Source organism: Anarhichas minor, unplaced genomic scaffold (genome assembly GCF_050575085.1).
Source record: "Anarhichas minor isolate MPS153535 unplaced genomic scaffold, ASM5057508v1 ptg000040l, whole genome shotgun sequence".
NCBI lineage: Eukaryota > Metazoa > Chordata > Actinopteri > Perciformes > Anarhichadidae > Anarhichas > Anarhichas minor.
In genome coordinates, this window is record NW_027466486.1 from 11,191,667 (window position 1) to 11,213,421 (window position 21,755).

General features: G+C 44.3%; 3 protein-coding genes across 3 annotated transcripts; 2 read left to right on the forward strand and 1 right to left on the reverse strand.

Annotated features, from left to right (window-relative positions):
• On the forward strand, window positions 1–3,537 carry LOC142968576 (protein L-Myc-1b-like). Its single transcript, XM_076108506.1, has 3 exons — window positions 1–278; window positions 798–1,430; window positions 2,126–3,537. The coding sequence occupies exons 2-3, from the start codon at window positions 884–886 to the stop codon at window positions 2,755–2,757; spliced, it is 1,179 nt and encodes a 392-aa protein (XP_075964621.1). The 5' UTR covers window positions 1–278; window positions 798–883; the 3' UTR covers window positions 2,758–3,537.
• Window positions 3,538–14,241: 10,704 nt separating this feature from the next.
• Window positions 14,242–18,858, forward strand: LOC142968299 (cytosolic 5'-nucleotidase 1A-like). The gene is made up of 6 exons (XM_076108115.1): window positions 14,242–14,364; window positions 15,535–15,702; window positions 15,917–16,046; window positions 17,388–17,510; window positions 17,622–17,806; window positions 18,442–18,858. Exons 1-6 carry the CDS (start codon window positions 14,242–14,244, stop codon window positions 18,856–18,858), a joined length of 1,146 nt encoding a protein of 381 aa, XP_075964230.1.
• Window positions 18,859–20,456: 1,598 nt separating this feature from the next.
• LOC142968475 (interferon alpha-inducible protein 27-like protein 2A) lies at window positions 20,457–21,539 on the reverse strand. Its single transcript, XM_076108344.1, has 4 exons — window positions 21,423–21,539; window positions 21,289–21,318; window positions 20,927–21,088; window positions 20,457–20,700 (listed from the first exon to the last, which is right to left on the reverse strand). Exons 1-4 carry the CDS (start codon window positions 21,430–21,432, stop codon window positions 20,606–20,608), a joined length of 297 nt encoding a protein of 98 aa, XP_075964459.1. The 5' UTR covers window positions 21,433–21,539; the 3' UTR covers window positions 20,457–20,605.
• Window positions 21,540–21,755: the final 216 nt, after the last annotated feature.

Here is a 21,755-nt window from a genome sequence, read left to right on the forward strand (position 1 = left end):
GGATATCTCACTGGCGCGAAAAACGCACTGTGTGGCTTTCTGTAACACACTGTGGGGCGGACCCTGAGCCTGTTGTTTGAGCCCCCGGTTTCCCCCCTTTAAACTGCTATAAAAGTAAAAGACTGCGTCCAAACAGCGCGCCGCTGTATCCAACGACAACCCGGGTCAGCTTTTATCCCTCTGATCCACGTGAGCTCGTTGCTCTTTGGCTGCCGAGGGATTTCCAATGCCCTGAATTTTTAGTCGTGGGATTTTTTTTTTTTTTTTGCAGAGAGCCGGTGAGTCGTTTTATTCTAGTGTCTGCCTTTGAAAGTTTCCAGTGAGGAAAGAGAATGGCCGCCTGTGAGAGCGAACCCACGCTGTGACTGTGAAGCGGTCTACTTTTCCTCTTCGCTGGTTCACATGTTCTGTGGAACAAAGCGCTGCCTGCATTTCAGGAAATGCAGCCACGCGCGTTACTTTTACGCAGGATAGTCCTGTAAGCCTGTAGACTTAAAATCTATCGTGTAGCCTACTTAAAACAACCAAAAAAATGCTTGCACTGAATCATAGTTGACGCTTATATTATTATATAGATTATATAATAACCTTGTGGTCCTGGACAGTTTGAGTACACCCCTTTTTAAAGAGAGCATCCGCAAGATGCAATCAATTATTTACGTGTCCCGTTTGTAGACGGCATGCTTTTAAAGGGATGTGATATCCTAATGGCCCATTAGATGGATACTTGAAATGTGATCATACTGGCAACTACTTTAAAAAGATCATTGCTAATCACTGTGCTGTTCCCCCCTCAGGGTTGTGCAGGACGTTTCTCAGAGGCAGCTGGTGTCATTTGATCATTTCTGGGAATAAACTCTAGAGGATTTGATTAACTGTGAACATGGAGTTCGACTGCTACCAGCACTATTTTTTCGACGACTTCGAAGGAGAGGAGGATTTTTACAAGTCGACCGCACCGAGCGAGGACATATGGAAAAAGTTCGAGTTGCTGCCCACCCCTCCCATGTCTCCCACTCGGACTCTGAGCGCCGGTGCGCTCCTCTTCTCGCCGGGAGACCAGCTCAACTGGCTGTCCAAAGTCCTGGGGCAGGACGAGGAGTGCGAGGGCCAGTTCATCCCCGGTACAGGGAAGCTGTTCGGCAACCTCAGCTCCATCATCATCCAGGACTGCATGTGGAGTAGTTTCTCTGCCAGTAAGCAGCTGGAGAAGGTCAACGCGAGAGTGACTGCTGCGGCACAGGCCGTCGTCCCCCCGGTGGCCCAGGTCTCCGTGAGACCGAGCAGCAAAGCGCAGTGCGTCTCTCCCGGCGGCCCGCTCGCCACCCCGGCGACAGACTGCGTCGACCCCGCGGCTGTTTTCACCTTCCCGACAAGCGGCTGCAGGAAGCCGGCGTCGTCTGGCTCCGAGTCCCGCTCTGATTCCTCTGGTAAGGAAGCAGTCATGCTCTAAATTGCCCCACCCTGCTCCTGCCTCAGGATTATATTGCCCTCTAACAATGCGTAATTTGGAATGCTGGGCTGCTGTTGACTAACTGGTCTGTGGTGCAGAGAGGTTATCAAGTACAACAGTCGGTCACTTTAAAGCTGCATTTTTTTTTTACTCTCACTTTGATAATGCGCCACATGCTTTGCGCAGATTACCCAAGCAATATTTTAAAAACCGCGCCCCCGTCACTTTGCCTTGAATTTGCCCCCTCTCAATATCTTCCCCTGACTCTGCATTACAACCAGAGTGCGGTAGAGGGGCGGGGTGACCGTGACCTGATGATTTATTGCTACTACACTCAGATCTCAGCTACAGACCCTGAGAGTAACTCATTCACACTAACCAAATTAGGGAGTGCCCCCCGCCAGCAGATCTCCTCATTTAAATTGTTAATGAATGCTCAGTGTTCAAAGACAAAAGCCTGAATTCCCTGCGAGCTTTGGCATGGATGACTACTGCTGTTAACACAGCAGCTCCTACTCTGCCCTCCTCAGATGGAGGAGTAGGGATTTGCACGCTTTGCTGTTCCTTATAGTTTTTCTCTTGACATATTTAGTGAAGGGTGGCATAGAAACATTACGCTGTTAAAACCGTTTTTTTTATGTGTGTTGATGGGTTGTTCATATGTGATCACAGATGATGAAGAGGAAATCGATGTTGTCACCGTGGAGAGCAAGCAGAACCGGGTGCGGCTGGTGAACGCCAGAAAACCGGTGACCGTCACGGTCCGGGCTGACCCCTGCCCCCAACGCTTCCACATGTCCGTCCATCGGCAGCAGCACAACTACGCCGCCCGGTCCCCAGACAGTGATGATGACGACGATGATGACGATGATGATGACGAAGACGATGACGAGGAGGAGGAGGACGATGACGACGAGGAAGAGGAGTATGCAGAAGAGCCTCCAAGCAAGCGTACCTGCACATCGTCCAGTCAGCGGCTGGGCTCTTCGGCTAGTGTCTCCCAGCCCGGCTCCCCCACTGAGAGTCCCCTAAACTCAGACGCAGAGGACACTCACCGCAGGCGCAACCACAACTTGCTTGAACGGAAGAGGAGGAACGATCTCCGGTCCCGTTTCCTTGCCCTACGTGATGAGATCCCCGGCCTGGAGTCGGCCAAGACTCCGAAGGTGGCCATCCTGACCCACGCGACGAAGTACCTGTCGAAACTTCACACCAGGGAGAAACGGCAGCTCCAAAAGAAGAAATGCCTCAAAACCCAACAGCAGCAGCTCCTCCGCAGATTAGCTGAGCTGAAGCGCTCATGAGACGCTTTTGAAATAAACTATCCTCGTTATTCACATTCAGGAACTTTACTCTCAAGTTTATCTGTCACTTTTTTGGAAAACTACAGTTTTTATATAACAACAGCCTCATGTAAATAGCCGGGACTTCATTGGAATACATTCATATTGCTGTGGGCTTCCTCTAAATTGACTGTGCTGGCCAATGAGCCTGATATGGGACGGAGGAGCATCTAGTGTGCTGTGTTTTTGTTTTTCGTTGGACAGTATTTTTAGTTTTGAACAGGGGTAATGGAATTGATTTTCTAGTGATGACTAAGATATATCTTGGTATGCTGTGATTGGGAAATAAGAACGTTGTTCATAGTTTGTAAGTGTGATTATGTAGCCTTCAGGTTGTGATGGAGTGAAGTGTGAATGCCTTACTGTGTACATATGAGTGAATGAGTCCGTGTGGTTTGATGTACAAATTGTTCTGTAAATAATAGCTTGCCACTCCTGGAGAAGGAGACGAGACTAAGAGTTGTCAACGAGCTTTGCTCCTCTTTATGACGTGCCGCCAGGCATCGAGGAACCTCTATTTTGTTAAGAAAGTAGGAAAACTGGGTGAAAAAATAAGTAGCACTGCTGTACTTTATATTCACATGTCACTTTGTGATTTCAATGCTCCTCCTGAATTTGTTTCATTTTTTTTTTTGTTTTTTTTTGAACGCATGCTAACATTGACAGCGCCATTAAATTTTTATACCATATTTGCATACAAACCTGTAATCTTGTTTTTATTAAAAATATTATGCAATGACATGCACGAAGACACAAGTTGCCGTATTCCTCTGTAATATTAATAACATCTTGACCGTGCCGTCAAAATTTGCTCTGTGCTACCACAGCGTTATTAGTTTCTGTTTGAGGCGGAAGTAACAAAAGGTAGATTTATCAGGCCTCACACTGATCGTACGTAAGATCCACCACATGCTGCTGTGGTAGTGCCTCTCCAGAAAAACTCTACAAGTCAGCTGTAAATGAGGGCACCGCATACAAGAAGTAACCTGCAGGATTTCCTCCCCGCTGTGTCACTTTGCCGTATCTGTTGTGTAAACGCGTCTTGTGCACCAGCTGCTGGTCCACAGGAGGTGAAACCCGGCCTGTCCTTGAGACTTGCCCTTGGAGAGTGTGTGTGTGTGTGATACTGTTGTGGATCCTCCCCTCTGCAGTGGCTGCTGCACTGAACTAGGTCAACACTCACACACAGGTACAGTCGGGTATCTTTAGAACGGTCCCCGGTGGTTTGGATGGAGACGGGGGTTTGAGTTGCCTGCTACCTGGATGTGGTGCAGTTATTCACACAGGTATGCAGCGCTGCTTCATCGTAAGTGGCTGTAAAATGGAAAAAGTGAAAATCTTTCTACGTTCTTCATTGTTGGATGACATTCACCTCTTGTCCACTGTCATATGGCTTGCACCTGTTATGTGACAAGCCTTTTACTACACTTTGGCATTACTCTATTGCTTTGTGGTCCATATAATTAGGGGGGGGGGGGGTGTTGTGGGCCAGTCAGATTCCTGCATCTGTTGTTCTCTACTTGTGTAAGTAGAGTAGAGCTGAGGGTTGTAGTAAAGAGTTTTTTTTTTTCTTGATTTCTGATAGATGAACAGTTGTGTTTAGCAGCAGATGCTTAGTTCAGTAACCTGAGACTCTAATCTGACGACAGATTTTCAGTTCATAGTCCCTGTAGGATTCGTAACCCTGCGGTGGCTAAGATCCCGACACTGGCGTATATGATTTGCAGACAGGTAGTTTGGGTGCGGGTAATCAATGGAGTTCAAAATGGAGAGCACACCCACAAGTTTAACAAAACTTTATTGGACTGAAAAAAGGCAAAGTTTGATGCAATGACCAATGTTCCTGTGAGATGCTGCTGCCCTGTCGATGACCTCTCAGACGCGTCTCTGCAAGACTGGGTGACTCAGGTTTGACTGCCAGTCATCTGGATATTAGGTTCAAAGCAACCATTTCATTCAAGTACAGCCTGACAGACGAGCCAGGCACACCCTGAACTCCAACCGTCTCAACACCTCACTGGCAGGAATAGCGTGGTGTTCCACCTCCCTGGGTTCACTCTGGGTCCCATTTTCGGCCCTGAGGGCACTATTCTGCCACAGTTCAATATTTCCTTTACAAAATCAGTGTTAAGTCTCAGGAGGCTCAGTAGAGGGAGATAAATGACCCTATCGAATAGATAATTGAAACTCTTTGCTTGACTTTGCTTTGACATTTAATTAAGAAATAACTAATACTTGTGCAAAACTTAGTGCCTTGAAGTACTCCTATTTCCTCGATAAACTCACTCAACCGACATATACGGGAATGCAAACTAAGTGAAAGGGTGATGAGGTCTAGTCACAGCAAACGGTATATCAGGAAGTGAAAGCAGATATCAGGTCTTGGACCAGATCGGAGCGGCCCGTTTGATTCGTTTCCTGTTACCTTCTGAAGTGATGCAACACAAGAGTAGAAAATCAATTATTAATTTAATAACTGTCAAGGTTCAAAGCATTTCTCCAAGAGATGTGCTGCTAGCGCAGTTAATGGTTCATTTCTGGGCAATGCAGCTATCCAACACCAACATGCAAAGTATATATCTTCAAAAAACCCAACATTCAACAGTTAATCCAGTTTAAAGAGGAAAACCCCCACATTGATAGGAGCTCGGAAACAGCAGCTGCATGTGTGCTAAATTAACAGCATAAGCACTCAGTGATTATGATGCTGATATGTTTGAAAAAAGTGGGTTTTCCCTGAAGGAAATAATGAGGTAAGAGGATCTCTTTTTCCAGTGGGATGCTCATCTCTGTTCTACTCTGCTTTGACGGTTAACTTGCCAGACCAGACTTTCTGCTCTCAAATCCATGCGACGCCCACACTGAGCCGTGACTTCTGAAGTGCAGATGTGATCACTTTCACACACATGCTCAAACTGTGACTGTGTCCTCTTTGACCACATGTGTTTTATTCTCTCACATCTGCCGGCTACATTTCTTTTCCGCAGTAAAATAAGCCTTTTAGTCCCAAACAGCTGCAGCCTGTTGCCGTCCCCTTTATTCAATATCAGGCGGATGTAAGAGGAGATCCGTTCATGGCTGCGTCATAGAGGTCTACATATTCCCAGGGTACAAGACAGAACGTGACAGCCTTTACTGGTGGTCAGACAGAAGAGTGTGTGATGTGTGCGATCAGGGTGGGACTGTGGAGAATTGATGATTTGGCTGGATGGAGAGCAGCCTCTCTCCGATTTATACATCCTCCTCACACACACACACACATATTTGTCTTATGTAAAAAGCAATTTCATTAATCTTTCATTTTATTTTTGAGCATGTGTGTGGTTACCGACACATTTCACCGAAAGAGTGAGTGTATTTAGTATGTTCTTTGCATGTGTAACCTTTGGCATATAACTGCATCACCTCAGAACAATGACTCAACCTTGTAAACATTGTCACAAAAACACAAAAGCACAAGAGCATGTCTTATCTTTAGCAGGTCTCCCTGACAAGAAACACAACCGGTTATACTCGTCGCACCAACATGTCTTGCTCCTCAACCACTATCTAGGTCAAACGAGTGTGAATCTGAAAAAGGAGTGCGATAACTACATATAACCATAAACTTTCTTCTAATTGAGCAACATATAAAGTGCATCTGTGTTCGTGGAAAGTGGGAGGATAAACTTTCGCAACTTTTAAAACCCCATCGCTGTCACTCTGATGAATCTCTTACCTCTGCAAACACACATTGAGCAACATTTCCACCATGTAAACTGGTTGTGTTCTGACTGGCCTGGTTTGTATAGCATGTAGACACTGCGTGTTTACACAGTGGGGCAGAGGAGGAAACAGACCATGAGCAAACTGCACTGGTTTGTGATTCTAACAGCATGGTTGAACTGGCTGCTTATCTCTGACCTACGGTACATGTGGCTGAATATAGGATGTACAATAGAGAGGAGGAGATATAGGTTTATGTTAGGATAACCTTATGGTCTTCTGTGTGAGAATGATCTGCAGTTGAATTGAACCGTCTTCCAATAGGAGGCTTGGTTCAGAGATTTGGGATGGTTGAATGCTCCATGGGAATCGTAGTCGGCTGGAGAGAGGGGAACCGGACTCACTGTTATCCCTTTTTCTTACTCAACACACATCCTTCCCCTTATTCTATTTTTCAAGTGGCTGACGGTCAAGGAAGATGTGGGAAACACAAGCAGGAAGAGGCACAAACAGATGCACCATGCTTGTGAGGGCACACACACACACACACACACACACACACACACACACACACACACACACACACACACACACACACACACACACACACACACACACACACACACACACAACTGATTGCAGGAAACTTTCCCTGGTCTTAGTCCTCCAGCCTACTGACCCACATTCCAGCCTGGTTGTGTCACTGGGACTCAGCCGAGGCTGTGGCGGCTTCTGTCCGTCTGATCCCAATGAGGCTATGAGCCGACCACCGAAAGAATGATTATGCTGCAAGAAATCACATTCTTTGACTCCCTGCTTTCCTGTTTATCTCCCTTTCCTGCTGTCTTCTTGCGTCCCTATCTTTCTCGCTACACCCCTTGTTCCCTGACAATCCCCCTCAGACCCAGTCTGCTGGTTCTTGCCCCCCCAACACAGGTACTTATCTCCACCATTTACTGATCTAGGTCAGTCGTCTGTGCTCAGTTCCTCTCTCTCTCTCTCTCTCTCTCTGTTGCTCACCCTCCCTATCCTAAGGCCTATGTTACGTAACAGTGATGATTCAGTTGGAACATGCTGTATATGTTCCTCTCTCTGTGGATACATCTGACAACAGCTGACTGGTGTCAAACCAGAGTTTTGCTTTAAACCTCAGCCAGGACAACAATTAAACCCCCTTAAAGCCAAATAATCACGCAAAGTGTTGGGAGCTCCTGTGCAGCACCTGTTGTGTGGCCACATGTTTTGGTATTTTTCCTAGTAGTTCCTACCTTCCTTACCCCCCTCAGCAGACAGCTATCTTGTCTGTTGTGGGTTAGTAGCATCTGAGACAAATTCAGCAGAGTTAGCGTGGGGCTAGGCGGCCATATCGTGTCAGCGGAGCAGGCCTTTCAACCCGCCTGTCTAATCTGGAGCTAATCCTAATCCCGTTAGTGTAAACACTGCTGCCATCTGGGCCCAGACACACCACAGCTCTGATTATAATGAACCCATCAAAAGGTCTTCAACCCATCACACTGTGTGAGCTGTCAGTGGCTGGATTTATGACACAGTCACGCTGAGGATGGACAGTCCAACAGTTGATGGGTAAACAAACAAACGCATAGCCAACACTGCAAATGGGTCAATGTTACTAAAGTAGGCAATTAGGATGGGAGACAAGAGAAAAAAGCCTCACAAGTTATGTGTAAGAGACACAAACACGAGTAATCTGTTTCTATAGGGTCTTTGGCCACTGGAGACATAAGAGGGAGCATTAGCTGTGGCGATGTAACCATGGCGCTGGTTAATGGATAAGCACAAGGAGAGAGGGGGGGGGGGCTCAACAGTGACAGCTGTGCTGCCCTCACCCAGGCAACCTCACTCATCACCCCCCCTTCCAACACATACACAAACACTGAATGGGTGAGGGTGACATGGCTAGTGAGTGAGTCACTAAAACTGGCATTATGTTCCCAATGAGTATCTTGGTGTTGGCTCTGATCAATATTATCATTATTATTTTTCATATTGGGGATATGATGTGAAACCATTTACAAGCCTAAATGCATGATTAATTGTCCATATTTCTGATCTGATCACCTGACTCTGTGCTGTTTGTCATTTCTATAAAGGATAAAGCCCCTTGGGTTTTAGGTTTTCTGGACTTGCTCCAGCTCTCCGTTGAGTTTGGCTTCTTCATTATGTCACCAGCAATGAAAACAAGAAAAAAAGTATTCTCAAAGCTGCTCTAAACCATATTTTGAGCTAAATAATCGATCAGATGACTGTGTGTTATGTGAAAAGGGTCGTTTTTAGTGACAAACCCTCCAGAGAATAATCAACTAGCAACCAACTCTGCACTTCTCCTCCGCTCTGCAGAGTATGTTAGCATCTTTTAGCTCATTGTTTTGGTTCACTCTACCCGCTTTCATCAGCATCTGTTTTGAGCTAAAAAATCTCTAAAACCTACTTTTTAAATTTTTTTATATTTTATTATACTATATTGATCCCTTTAAGGGGGAAATTTGTCTCTGCATTTGACCCATCCCTGTATATAGGGAGCAGTGGGCTGCCAAGGACAGGCGCCCAGGGGGAGCTTGGGGTTCAGTGTATTGCTCAGGTACACTTCGACACGTGACACGTCCCAGCACAACCCTCTTAACCCAGTGAGCCACGGTCGCCCCAAGCACCAGTTTCCCACTACTTTCCCAGCACCAGACTGCAGACAGACAAAGGTATCAACTAGCTGGTGAACACAGTGGAGCATTACACAGCTAAATAGCCAGGTATTTCACTCAGGAGCTGGCGAATACCAAAAAAGAGCTAAAATGAGAATAAACATTTGACTTACATTGTTCAGGTGGAGACAAACACAACCCCAAATGAATTATGTTTCTCCATGTCTGTTTGTTGTGTAAATTAAAAAAGGGTTAGCTTACACATTGGCCATATTGAATAGATTTTTTTCTGAAGGATAAAACACAATAAAGCCCAAGAGCTTATTTCCATTATGGTCCTTTGGGTGTATGTTTGACTGTTGTAGTGTTTGAATGAGTATATTAGCACTATTTATACCTAAATGAGTTAACATTAATCAGGCTTCATTAACCTTATAACGATAATGATACTATGTCAATGTTCTGTTTACGGTGGCACCTTTGTTTCAGCATGTAGATCCTCATTGCATTGTTCATGGTCAAATTGTTTTGTTTTTTCTCTGCAACTCAGGTTATAAATGCCCCAGCACGCATGGCAGACAGCGATTACATGGATAAGATGTTTATGTGCCACTGCATCTTGGTACCCCAGCTTGTAAGTTTCTCAAAAGTGTGAGAAAGGCCGATCCGGGTCTCTGAAACCAAGATACGATGTGTAAATGTGCCAACACATAACCTGTAAAACTGGGATACAAGTAGATGCACTATTTGATGTAGAATCTGACATGTTCCCCAAACTGCTTTTGAATACAGTCACCTTCCCACATTTAAAAACTATTTGATGCTTTCAAAATAAAGTGGAGCAATCTAGTCAGACTGCCAAAGGCAATGAGCCAAGTATCTATGATCTCAGAAATATGTTGGGGGGGGGGGGGGGTTTAAATCAGAGCCACAGCGTTGTCAGCCAGCAGATGTTCCATTGTTTAGCTCTGCGGTATAAGGTTGCTTCAGTTGAAGTTGAGACACTTACTGCATCTTTTGAATTTAGCTCCATTGAGTGCCATCACCACCAACCCCCGCCTCCTTCTACCCCCCCCCCAAGCTACTCAGAGAGGGGCTTAACCCCTCCCCCAATTCCCCTTTAACCCCCTGCAGACCTCATAGTGGCCCCACTGTGACTGCAACCCCCCTCTAGATCTTCACTTTAGTGCTAGTGCTCTTTGTCTCCCCCTCTCCTCCCACCCCCATCAGAAGCCAATTTATTGACCAATTGCTGCAGTGTGAGACGATAGTGTATTTAAATGGATATACATTTGAATGCTAAAATGCAGATTCCCCCCACACGCACACATACACATGCAGTGTGTTATCACATTGTCTCTTATCTGATGGTGAATGTATAGTGCATGGACGCCTCTGTCCGTCTTGCATGGTTACAATTCCTTCTTTTCAGCCTGCGTCTGAATGTGACTGCTGTTGTAGTCAGGGCCTGAGTGACCGCCACTGTGGAGCTTATGTAATAATCAGTGCCCTGCTTTCCTCTTCCCCACTATAGGCCTGTGTGTGTGTGTGAGAAAGAGAGAGAGGCTCTGTTATAATGCCTAGGAAACACACAGGCAGCACAGACTTCCTGTTTTTGTGTTGTGCCCATTGGAGGCAGGAAGTGAGAAGAACTGCTGCTCTGCTCCTTTTGCTCTCTGATGGGTGGATTTTGCCAGACAAAAAGATGCTGGTGCTTAGTCAGCTGCCAGCCACTTACTTACTTACACTACAGATCTAGGGGGGTTGGGGTGAATCTAGACGGTTGCCTCACTGAAAGCCAATAAGAACAAATCCAATGATGTCACTTAAAGTGCGGTGTGGCTGCTGTTAAAGGCCCTGGGATGCGGCTTCAACAAATGACCTTCATATGGGTCCTCTACCGTGGTGGTGGATGATCGCCAGCTCTTAACTTGGCAAGAAAGGGGCCTCTACTTGTGTCTGGTAAAATCATCCGTGTGTGGCTGTGAGTTTTATACATGGAAAGGGTTCAAGCCAAAACTAAGTAGAACCCTGGTTAGAACAAAGAATCTGGTGGTGGCAAACATGCCTGAGTGGTTGCTTTGAAGGACTGATTAAGGTTATAATAGTCATCTGCCTTGCCTCAAGCCCTCGGGCTGTGTGTTAAGGGTGGGGGCTGATAACAAGTGGTGTGTGTGTGTGTGTGTGTGGGGGGGGGGGGGGGGGGGGGGGGCTGTTGCCCTCTTTGTTCTGGCCCACTCCAATCATGCCTGCCTTTGTCTCCACCCACAGCCTACCACTGAGAGAGAGAGAGAGCAGTATCTGTCTCGCGCCAAAACAGAGAAGGAGGCGTGTTGCTTTTTCTTCCTCTTTTATTTCTCACTGTCCTTTTTTTCTCCCTCAAGGTACATTTTGTTTGTGTCTGACATGCATCCAGGGTAACCCAACGACTGCAGACCAGAGGTGTGCAAAACCGGCCAGTGCAGTACCCGTCCCCCTCTCTCTCCCTCTCTCCCTCCCTCTCTCTCTCTCTCTCACTACTACCTCTGTGCCTCTTTCTCTCCAGCATTTCCCGCCACTCCAGGGTGCATGGGGGTGGTGTTACAGCCGGTATGAAGAAAGGCTGGCTCCACTGAGCCTCGCGCCAAATGCCGGCTTTATTTAAATTAGCTCAGTGGGTGCGGCCCAACTGTCTCCATGTCCTGTTAACCCCCTCAGAGCCCCAGACTAGAAAGCAGAGACACAAAAGCAGAGAGCAACTAGGGCTCACAGTTTTGCCACAGCAAGAGTAAATATATAATTGATGTACCACATATGCAGCAGAATGTGATGTTTTTATTCCTCTATGAAACAGATTAAAATCATGTTATTCGTGCAGTTTTCTTTTGCTGTTTCAGAGGCTCTTTGTAGACAAATGTAAAGACTATTGAAGCTTTATTTTGTCAAACTTTACCAAACTTCCCTTAATAAAACGGGATGTTTGTCTTTCTTTGAAAATACAAGGTTTATTCAAGTAAAATAATATGTTTTAGCCCATAATAATGGATATTAACTACCACATACACACTCTAGAGAGGAGTATAGTCACTACGCAGCTACAATCCCAAATTGAAAGCGTTTCAAGCAACAAAAACTGCTCTTTTCAGATCAACTTCCTCTCTCGTACTCGCAGAGTATCTCTTTCACGTCCTTTGTCTGCAACGCCCAGTGCAATGAATGAAGCGGTGAAGTATTCAGGACCACGCTGCAGGGCTGAGAGGTTTATCCTCTACTGCGCTCTAGTGGCTGTGATCATGTAATGCAAGAAATGACTGCTTTAGCTGTCAGTACCGTCACACTGCTGAGAGACTCAACTGGGATATAGTGTTCCATCTATAGATCACAGGGTTGTTCTGTGCTCTTTGTTACACAAATAAGTGTTGAGACAGTGTGCATTGTTAATTCCTAATTATGTCAAACATGTATGATTAAAATACAAATACTTAATAGAGCAAACAGATTGTAGATCCTCAGGTTCCACACAATAAAAGACACACGATCCCTCAGCTGTCCTCTGTCAATCGATAAAAGCTCTTTGAGTCTGGTCTCTGGAGAGCCCGGAGGAGAGTGTGTGGTCCCAAACACATTATCCCGATGGTAACATGGGCACAATTGCAACTGCAGTCAGTTTCATGCGCGCTGCCTCTAGAAGTATTGGACAGATAGGTGTGATGGACCTCTGCTGGTTTTTAATTTGATTCATTCTTGATGAATACCTGGAAAGTAAAGTGGAAGCAACCCTATATCTACACTGAAAATAGTGAAAAAAATGAAACACCTTTTTGAAAATGACTGTTGGTCACTAATGGTGTCAGCAAAGCATAGCCTTGATGTCAACAGTCAGCATTTACTACCTCTGTAATGCTGACAGGTATATAGAGAGAATGGCTGTATGCGCCCATCAGGTGTTAATTGATCGTTTGTTCCTTGAGTCCCTGCATGAATGTCTGTTCAGTATCGTCATAGTCGGTAAATTACCTTTTTGTTCTCGTACAATCTAACATCATTTATTCTACGTCTATGCTCTTCAAAGACAAACCTTTCATCTTTGTTCCCTGCATCACCGGTCTGTTTCTGATTACTGCCATATCTGGAGGGCTATATATACAGTCTGGTGTCCCCGCAGCCAATCAGATCCAAGATGTGGACGTCCCAGCCAGTCTGACTCCCTGGCCGTTGCCTGGCAACTGGGACTGCTGCTCCGTCATTCGATCGATGGAAAGATCCTGCAGTGTTTTACATGGGAAGGGAAGAGAATAAATAAATAAATCATTTGATGCACAGGGGGAAGCAAATGACCCAGGATGAACTCCATTTCCCACACTGCTGAGCAGGAATATGAAACAGCAGTGTGCTATTGGAAGCTCAGAGCACATGGGACACAATGCAACATTATAAAATAATTAAAAAACACCTTCACTTTAAATGATCTATTGATGCATTGTATGAGAAAACAGCTTTGCTTCTATGTTCTAGGACACCCAACTCCAACTCTCTCTTAGGAGAACTGAAGCATGAATGCATTACAAGCATCATGACACAGCAGCGTTCTGACATGCCGGCCTGATTTGTCCAATAGGGTGCATCAACCATGTTGTCACATACATCACATGCTCTGCTGCTGCTCCAGGAGGTTAGACCCTGAAAGCGTTAAAAAGGGGGAGGATGCATTGTGGCTTGAAGTCATCAGTGTGTGTGAGTACCGGGAGAAGGCAGAAAAAGCCAAGCACAGAAGGGCTGAACAAGGAATATCTAGCATGACGCTAGATAAGAGGGAACATTAATCTCTGCCCACCTCTCTTTTATTCTGCGACATCTCACTCTTTCTCTTCCTCCCTTCTTTAAGAGCATTTGGCCAAGCCTCTGCGGCTGCAGTCGGAGTGATCTCATCTCCTGAGTGCACCAGGACGGAATTCAAATTGTGAATATGCAAGAGTGAGTAAGGACTTTGATGGGAACTCCTGCCAAAGAGAGAGAGAGAGAGAGACGAGATAAGAGAGCTATCAGAGCTGTAACTCAGTGTGGATCTGAGGGAGACAGGAGAGTGGTGAGCCCAAGCGGTAAGATGAGTCTAAACAAGTCTCTGACCGGCAGTGGACAGGACTTGACCAGCAGCGGCAACCGAGCCCAATGGGAAGACGCAAGGACGGTGTTGAAGCCCTCCACCCCCACCAGAAAACCTAAACCAGTGAGTACAGCCTTCCGAATGCAGCATCCACTCACAGGAGCAGTTCCTATGAGTTTCCATTCCTATGTGACGTGTCAGAGTTGGTGACAGCAAAGAGGACGCTCGTTGCACATAGCAGATGTGAACTGTGAAGTCAAATTCAACTTGTTGTTATGGCTTTTGGAGCAGAATTGTGTTGCTCTTACTGCCACACTTCACTGCTTCGAGGCTGCCTATTTCACACTGGCCATGACTGATCTGGCCTCTGAACTTGAGCAAAGTCTAGCCTTGGTAACAGCAGGAGGGTTAATACCATGGTTTACTAGCAAGTGTTGCATTTGAAGCCTCAGTGAAAGAAAGTTAGGTGTAAATGTAGTTGGGTGAAACAGGATACAGTGGATACAGCACACAGGGCTCTTGTTTCAGATCAGGTGCACGGTTCTCCGTGAAGGCTATTGACTCATTTGGATTTCTTCCCCAGAGAAAATACACCAAAATACAGAAACAGACACAACTACTACAGCTTCCAGGAACTTGCAGGATGTGACATTAACTTTTGGTTTAATACTCATCAAGCTGTAGTAAGTTTTCATCCCATACATATTTCCCCCCCACGTTTCAGGCTGACATATCTTAGCTTTCATAGATTTGTCTTGTCTTTATATCTGTAACTGACATTACCGTAATGTCTATTTCAAGTTCAGCCCACTCATAACCAATTAGAATGTAAAACGAGAAAAATCTCAAAATCTGTCGTGGTTATCAGTCAAAATATGACCAAACAGTTCAAGCATATGTACACAGTGTGCTATATTTTGTGTTGTCGTCCCAGCCTCCAAAGAGTTAACATGTGTCAGCCAGCCTGGCATGTGGGCCTCCACTATCAGAGTCGTCCAGTGGAAAGTATTTCATATCACACTGTTGCCTCTATTCTGTCACATCAGCTCACTCAGTTTACCCACTGTTGGCAATAAGGACTTTATTAAATAATTCCTTAATGCCGAGAACCGTTTTCAATATTCTTATGTTACTGCTCAGACTATGAACAGGCAGAGGAGTAACAGGCAGACAAGTTACAACTCTGAACCTGATTGGATAACAAACACTGTTATTCAAATAAAGCAAATGTGTTTGTGAAGAACAAGTCAAATCTGGGTATAAATGAAATGTTCTTTAACTCTCATCCTCCAGCCCAAGCCGGAGAATGCCATCACCATCGGCGTGTCTGCACGAGTCCTCTTCAACATGGAGAAGGAGCAGCACATCTACGAGCAGCAAGGCATGGAGGAGTACATCAAGTATCAGGTGGAGCATGAAATGCTGCCCTTCAGCCCCGGACCCGCCTTCTCCTTCGTGAAGGTCAGAGAAACAAACACATACACTCTATATCGAACCCAATGCAGAGGGATTCCTTGGTGTCAGTGTTATGTGTTAGGTCGTGTCTCTGGAGGCGGTGAATGAGTAATAAGCATAAAACACCAACCCACTCACACTCAAATCCATCCCCGCTGCTGTGATATAGCATGATCTTTTTTCTTTTACAGCTGGTTTTTGTGTTTTGTTGTGTTGCCAGGCTCTGGAGGCTGTGAACATGCGACTGAGGGAGCTTTACCCCGAGAGCGAGGAGCTCTTTGATGTTGTGCTCATGACCAACAACCACGCATACGTCGGCCTAAGACTCATCAATACCATCAATCATCACCGTGAGTTACTCGTGCACATGAATGATAAAAACGCACTCGTGTCATCAATATTTGGGTATTTTTAATTACTCAAATAAACTAAAGGATCAAGAGGTCTTATATGTTTTTTTTGTACTTTTCAAGCTAAAGATTATCTGAAAAATGCCTTGTCATGAAACTCAACACAGGGCTGACATATCTGTGGTTTTCACAGGACATCCATGAAATGACAGATTTAAGGCTGTAGTTCAACATTTTGAAATGCTTATTTGCTTTTCTTTCCATGAGTAAGATGAGAAAATTGATACCACTCATGTCTGTACATTAAATATGAACCTGGAGCCAGCATACGGTTATCTTAGCACAGAGAGAAACAACTAGCTTGGCTCTGTCCAAAGATATTCTGAATTAGGTTTTATAATCTTTACCTCTGATAATGTTTTTTAGGATTTTAGGAGCATTCTTTGGACTTTCTAGTCGGAAGACCCATAAACCTCTAATGGGTGGTACAGATTTCTCTTTGTTTCTGCGGTGGGATCATGGATTTAAAGCTATAGCAATGTAATTGTTACCATTCGTATGTTGGTAAATGAGCACCTACTGTAATCTGCGTCTGTGATAACATTGTGTCGCTTAGTCCAGGACAAGCTGTTAAATTAGCGTTGATACATTTGCGGCTCAGGCTGAGTGCGTGAGTGCGTTTGGGAAACACTTTTGCTAAAGAGTTTCTGAGTGAGTATGAACATTGAGGAATGTATGAGATGGACGTTTATAGTTAAAAGGAAAGTTAATGTCTGGTGAATGTGTAGGTTTGCTGCCACACATTCTGCTGCAGTAGAGGAGCTCAGGACTCGCAGCTGCATGTTAGAGGAACCTGTGTTTTGATGACGGACAGAGCCTCACGATGGGTTTCTTTATCGCACAGCTCATCGCAAGACAGAGGGTTTGAAAAGACTGTTACTTACAATTAACTGAGTTCCAAGGAATGCCCACAAATAATACATTAACAAAAGGAATTTAACAAATTCACAAAATTAGAATTGAGTGGGTGGGCATCATTGTCCTTTTGTGAATCCCTGAGTGTGGACAGACTCCCTCTCAGTTTAAGGGGTCGCCTGGCAGAAAAATCTCAAGCGCTTTCCTTTCATGTCACTCCGGGTTTGCTCTTCATTTCCTCTGCTCTGCCTTCTAAAGCCACACACCACCAGCAATCAGTATTTGACGTTGACAATAATCAGTTATGTAAAAATAGGTCGTCATGTCCCCGATTCTTTCACACCATTGTGATCAGTCGACTCTCGCCTATCTTCAATTGTATGCCCATCAGCTGTTCACTGATCTCTTAATTCTTCCCCTCTGCAGAGTTGTTCATTGAGCGCTTCTGTATGACAGGGGGGAACAGTCCCATAGGCTACTTGAAGGCCTACCACACTAACCTTTACCTGTCAGCTGATCCAGTCAAGGTTCGGGAAGCTCTGGAAGAAGGTATATTACTTAGAAGCTGTGACACTACACTAAAGAGGCAGAAGTTAGTGTCTCTGCTACATGCTATGTAAGATTAATTTATACACACGTTTTTCTCCACCAAACATTTAGGAATAGCAGCAGCCACTATGTTCACCCCAGAGAAGATGGCGGAAGTGTCGGAAACTCAGCTGCGTGTCGCCTTTGATGGCGATGCCGTCCTCTTTTCTGATGAGTCTGAGCGCATTTACAAGGCCCATGGACTGGACAAGTTCTTTGAGCACGAGAAGGCACACGAGAACAAGCTTCTGGACCATGTACAGTATACACATAGTGACAAATGAATTATCCGTGTCACACTTCTATTGAACATGTAGTGCATGTAATACATTCACCCTTGAATAGACAGGGAACGACAAACAGGACAGAAATCCAACAGAGCAAGAAACAAGCAGTCAGATGATTATCAAAAGAACCTCAACTAGAAGTAAAACTCAAAGTGAGCGCACCTGAAAAGTCGGCAACAATCCCTAATTCATCAGGAAAACATTGTGCATGAGTAAGTACATGAGGTCAACATAAATAAGGCATTTGGTCTTTAAACTTGGTTCCTAATTTTATCATTTGCGTTTTCTTAGGCCCGACAGCTTATTTCTTGCCCCGTCTGACTTCTGTTAATGATCTCACCACATTTCCAGATCTCAGGAACCAACTTGGTAATAACAATGTTATTATACCAATATGAATGACAGCCAATACAATGAAAGTAAGTCCCAAGTTACTATAAAGCAGCTGGCAAACTCTGCATACAGAGCACAGTGTGTTATGAACTTTGCCTTTTGGCCCAGAATCTAACAATTGTGTAGATTTGACTGCGTAATGAGCCACATATAAATGTAGAAACTACCAAATGGAGGCTGTGTGCTTACTCTATACCTTCTTCTTTCTGCAGGGGCCGTTGAAAGGTTTCCTGGAGTCTTTAGGAAAGCTACAGAAGAAATTTTATGGCAAAGGCCAGCGCATGGACTGCCCCATCCGGACCTACTTGGTGACAGCTCGCAGCGCAGCCAGCTCTGGTACCAGAGCCCTAAAAACTCTGCGCTCATGGGGTCTGGAGATCGACGAGGCTCTCTTTCTGGCAGGGGCACCAAAGGGCCCCATGCTTGAGAAGATCAGGCCGCACATTTTCTTTGACGACCAGATGTTTCACATTGAGGGGGCAGCAGAAATGGGGACAGTAGCGTGCCACGTGCCCTATGGGATAGCTCAGAGAGTTACCAAGAGAGAAATTAATGACAAAGAGACTTCTTCAGCACCCAAGTACCCTGGACATAAATGTTCAAAGGCAGAGGAGCCCCTTAGCAACTAAGGATGTTATAACTGTGTTTAAAACCATGAAAAACGGTCCTGGAAATGGTCTACAAATTGTAAACACTATTTCTTTAGATGCCAGGTTACTGAAGAAACATCAAGTGACTTAAGGCTATTTTTACTATAGAGGAATTGCATCCTTAATGCGCCAGTTTGAAGATGCTCAATCATTTTGTGCAGAAACTCGATTTGGATTTATAATTGTATCACTTTACTGCTTGTCTGTGTGTTTAAGAGTTTGTAAAACCGGTGCCTTCTTCCTCACTATTGCTGGATGTTTTCCATCAATCCTGCATGTTGTTGGTATATGTTGTACATGTGGTTGTTTGATCAATGTATATGAATGTCTTTTAACATTACAACTTGGTATTTGAATATTTACTTCCTATTTATTTAATATTTCTTCTTGAAGACACTAATGTTTGAACATATATATTTATATGTATATATAAATATAATATATATATATATATAATTTATTAGCATGCATCATGTGCAATTTGCATGTCTGCTACTTGTCCCTAAAGTGCCAAAGGTTCAGTGTCTAGCTGGTTGTTGCCTGCCTGTGTGTCTTATGTTGTCATTCAGGTGTGTTGTTATTGGTACTGTCAGACCTCACATGCACAGATGTGGAATCTGAAAGTCTGGGCTAAATGAGAGTTGTGGACTGTTATGCAATCAAGTTTTTCTGTTTCAAGATGTGAAGTAAAGGTGACTACATTCAAAAGGTTCTCTTTCCTGTCATTTTCAACACTAAAAAGTGTTTATTATTCATTTTGTTGCAGAGGTGAAATAAGTTTCAATGTCTTACTCACACAGTCAAGAATTAGAAGAAAAATCAAGAGTGAAGATAAGAGTTGACGGTGGCTAAAATAATGATTCCTGACAGCAGGGGAAGACAGACACCAAACAGCTAACAGTATAATGAAGACCATTAGCCTATTAGTGACTCCTGTTCTATACTATACTCTGTGCCAGCGCACTGGCCTGTTTCTCCTGTATAAATGCCAGAGACTCAGAGACAAACCTTTGACTCATATTCTGTATGTGTTCAACCCTGTCTCCTTCTTGCAAGAATAAATGTCCCGTTTGATGATTTTTACATCGGTCTCGGGTGAATTTTTCTAACAAATACTATGACTTTTTATGACATATGACATATTATAAATGCTTCTATGACACCACTGTTAGTTCCATGCCACACCCATGTGATGACAAGTGTTGAATGCAACGTGTAATCATAAAAGGCCTGAAAATGACCCTCCAACCTCATTCTTTTGAGTTGACTCACCCATCACCATCATAGACAGACGCCACCATCGTTGCATTCATTTTTAGCTTCAATTTGAAAAGCCTGTTACTGCAAAGCAGCATTCAATAATATTACTATAACAATGGTTGAGGTGACTGTGTGTGAAGGAAAAGGTGTCAATCACAGTTATAATACAACAGCTGATAATCTCCTTCCTCACAGCTGTACGAGATTTATAGCATCTTTCAGCTCAGTGTTTTGGTTTTATGGCCCACAAGTTAATAATTTACTCACCCAGTACCTTTTGAGGAATGTAAATATTTACAGAAGACACACTGAACCAGTATGTTTAACAGACAGATTTATTATAACATTTCAGTTTTCTGAGATGACAAAAGTGCTGATTAGGAAATTAACTGGTGTAATTTACAATTGCATTCCTAATTGGCAAAATTTGTAAAAAAAAAAATGTTTAACGTGTCCTTCATGATTTTCAGATAAGTGCAGCCAGTCCAAGCAGAGTTCCTCCGACGCCTGCTCCAGCGCTGGCTGCAGCTGCAGTGGCAGCTCCTGACAGACCAGCTGCACCTACAGCACGAGTATACGTTTTACATCAGGACATGGAGCTACGGAGAAGCTGAGGCTTGTCCTCAAGCTAAAAACACCAACCTTACTATAGACTACACAGTCATTATATTCTACCTAACACTTAGCCCAAAGCTAAAAAAAACAATAATGCGAAATGACCATTAAGATACAACAGTTAAAACCACAAGATTCAAATAAATTTTTAAAATCAAGTAACGATGTTTACCAAATGCCTGCAAAACAGCCACTGCGCTTCCTGCTGCCACTGCGCCTCCGTTAGCCACTGCAGCAGCTGACATCATGCCGGCAGCATAGGATCCTGCTGCGATCCCAGCTGTGGTGAAACCTATGGCTCCCAGAACAAAAGGAGCCCCGACCACACCAACCACTGCACATGAACAACACAGCAGAGGGACCTTTGTTGTTAATTATAGTGTGCTACTTTCTCAGGCCACTTTAAAATGGATAATGCATGATTTCATTTTTGCGTGTAAATGTTTTTTTGTCTTCTTTTTTTTGTGATAAACCTGTTAGAATCAGTGGGAAAAGTAAAAACGGTTGATCCAGAAAGTCTGTACAAAGTCATACCTGCTCCTCCTCCGAGTGCAACAAACGTCACTGAAAGATAAGATGAAAACCGAAATCAACATTTGCTGTGGTTCTGTAATAAAAGCATATAAGTGAAAGTAAATCAGTATTGTGAAAGGAACAGTGATACTCACATAGTCCCATCTCTTGCTGTAGTAGTAGCTACTGATGAGCTTGGGCGATGGGCTGGGCTTTATATACTGAGGGTGAGTTTCATTTCTCATGAAATGAAACTGGGCGAATCTGAACAGAAGGGGGCGTCACAGAGATTCTGATGAGTCTAGAACTGTGCTGGGTTTTATATACTGAAGGTTAGTTAGGTACCACTTCATCACTTCATACCATTTATTCAAAAATTAAACTTCAAGTCTGATCAAAAGAGGGTGGCACAGAGTCCATTCAGAATAAACTTTCATCATCACGATAGAAAATAATGTTTTGGCTGGTGGTGGCTTTTATCAAGATCA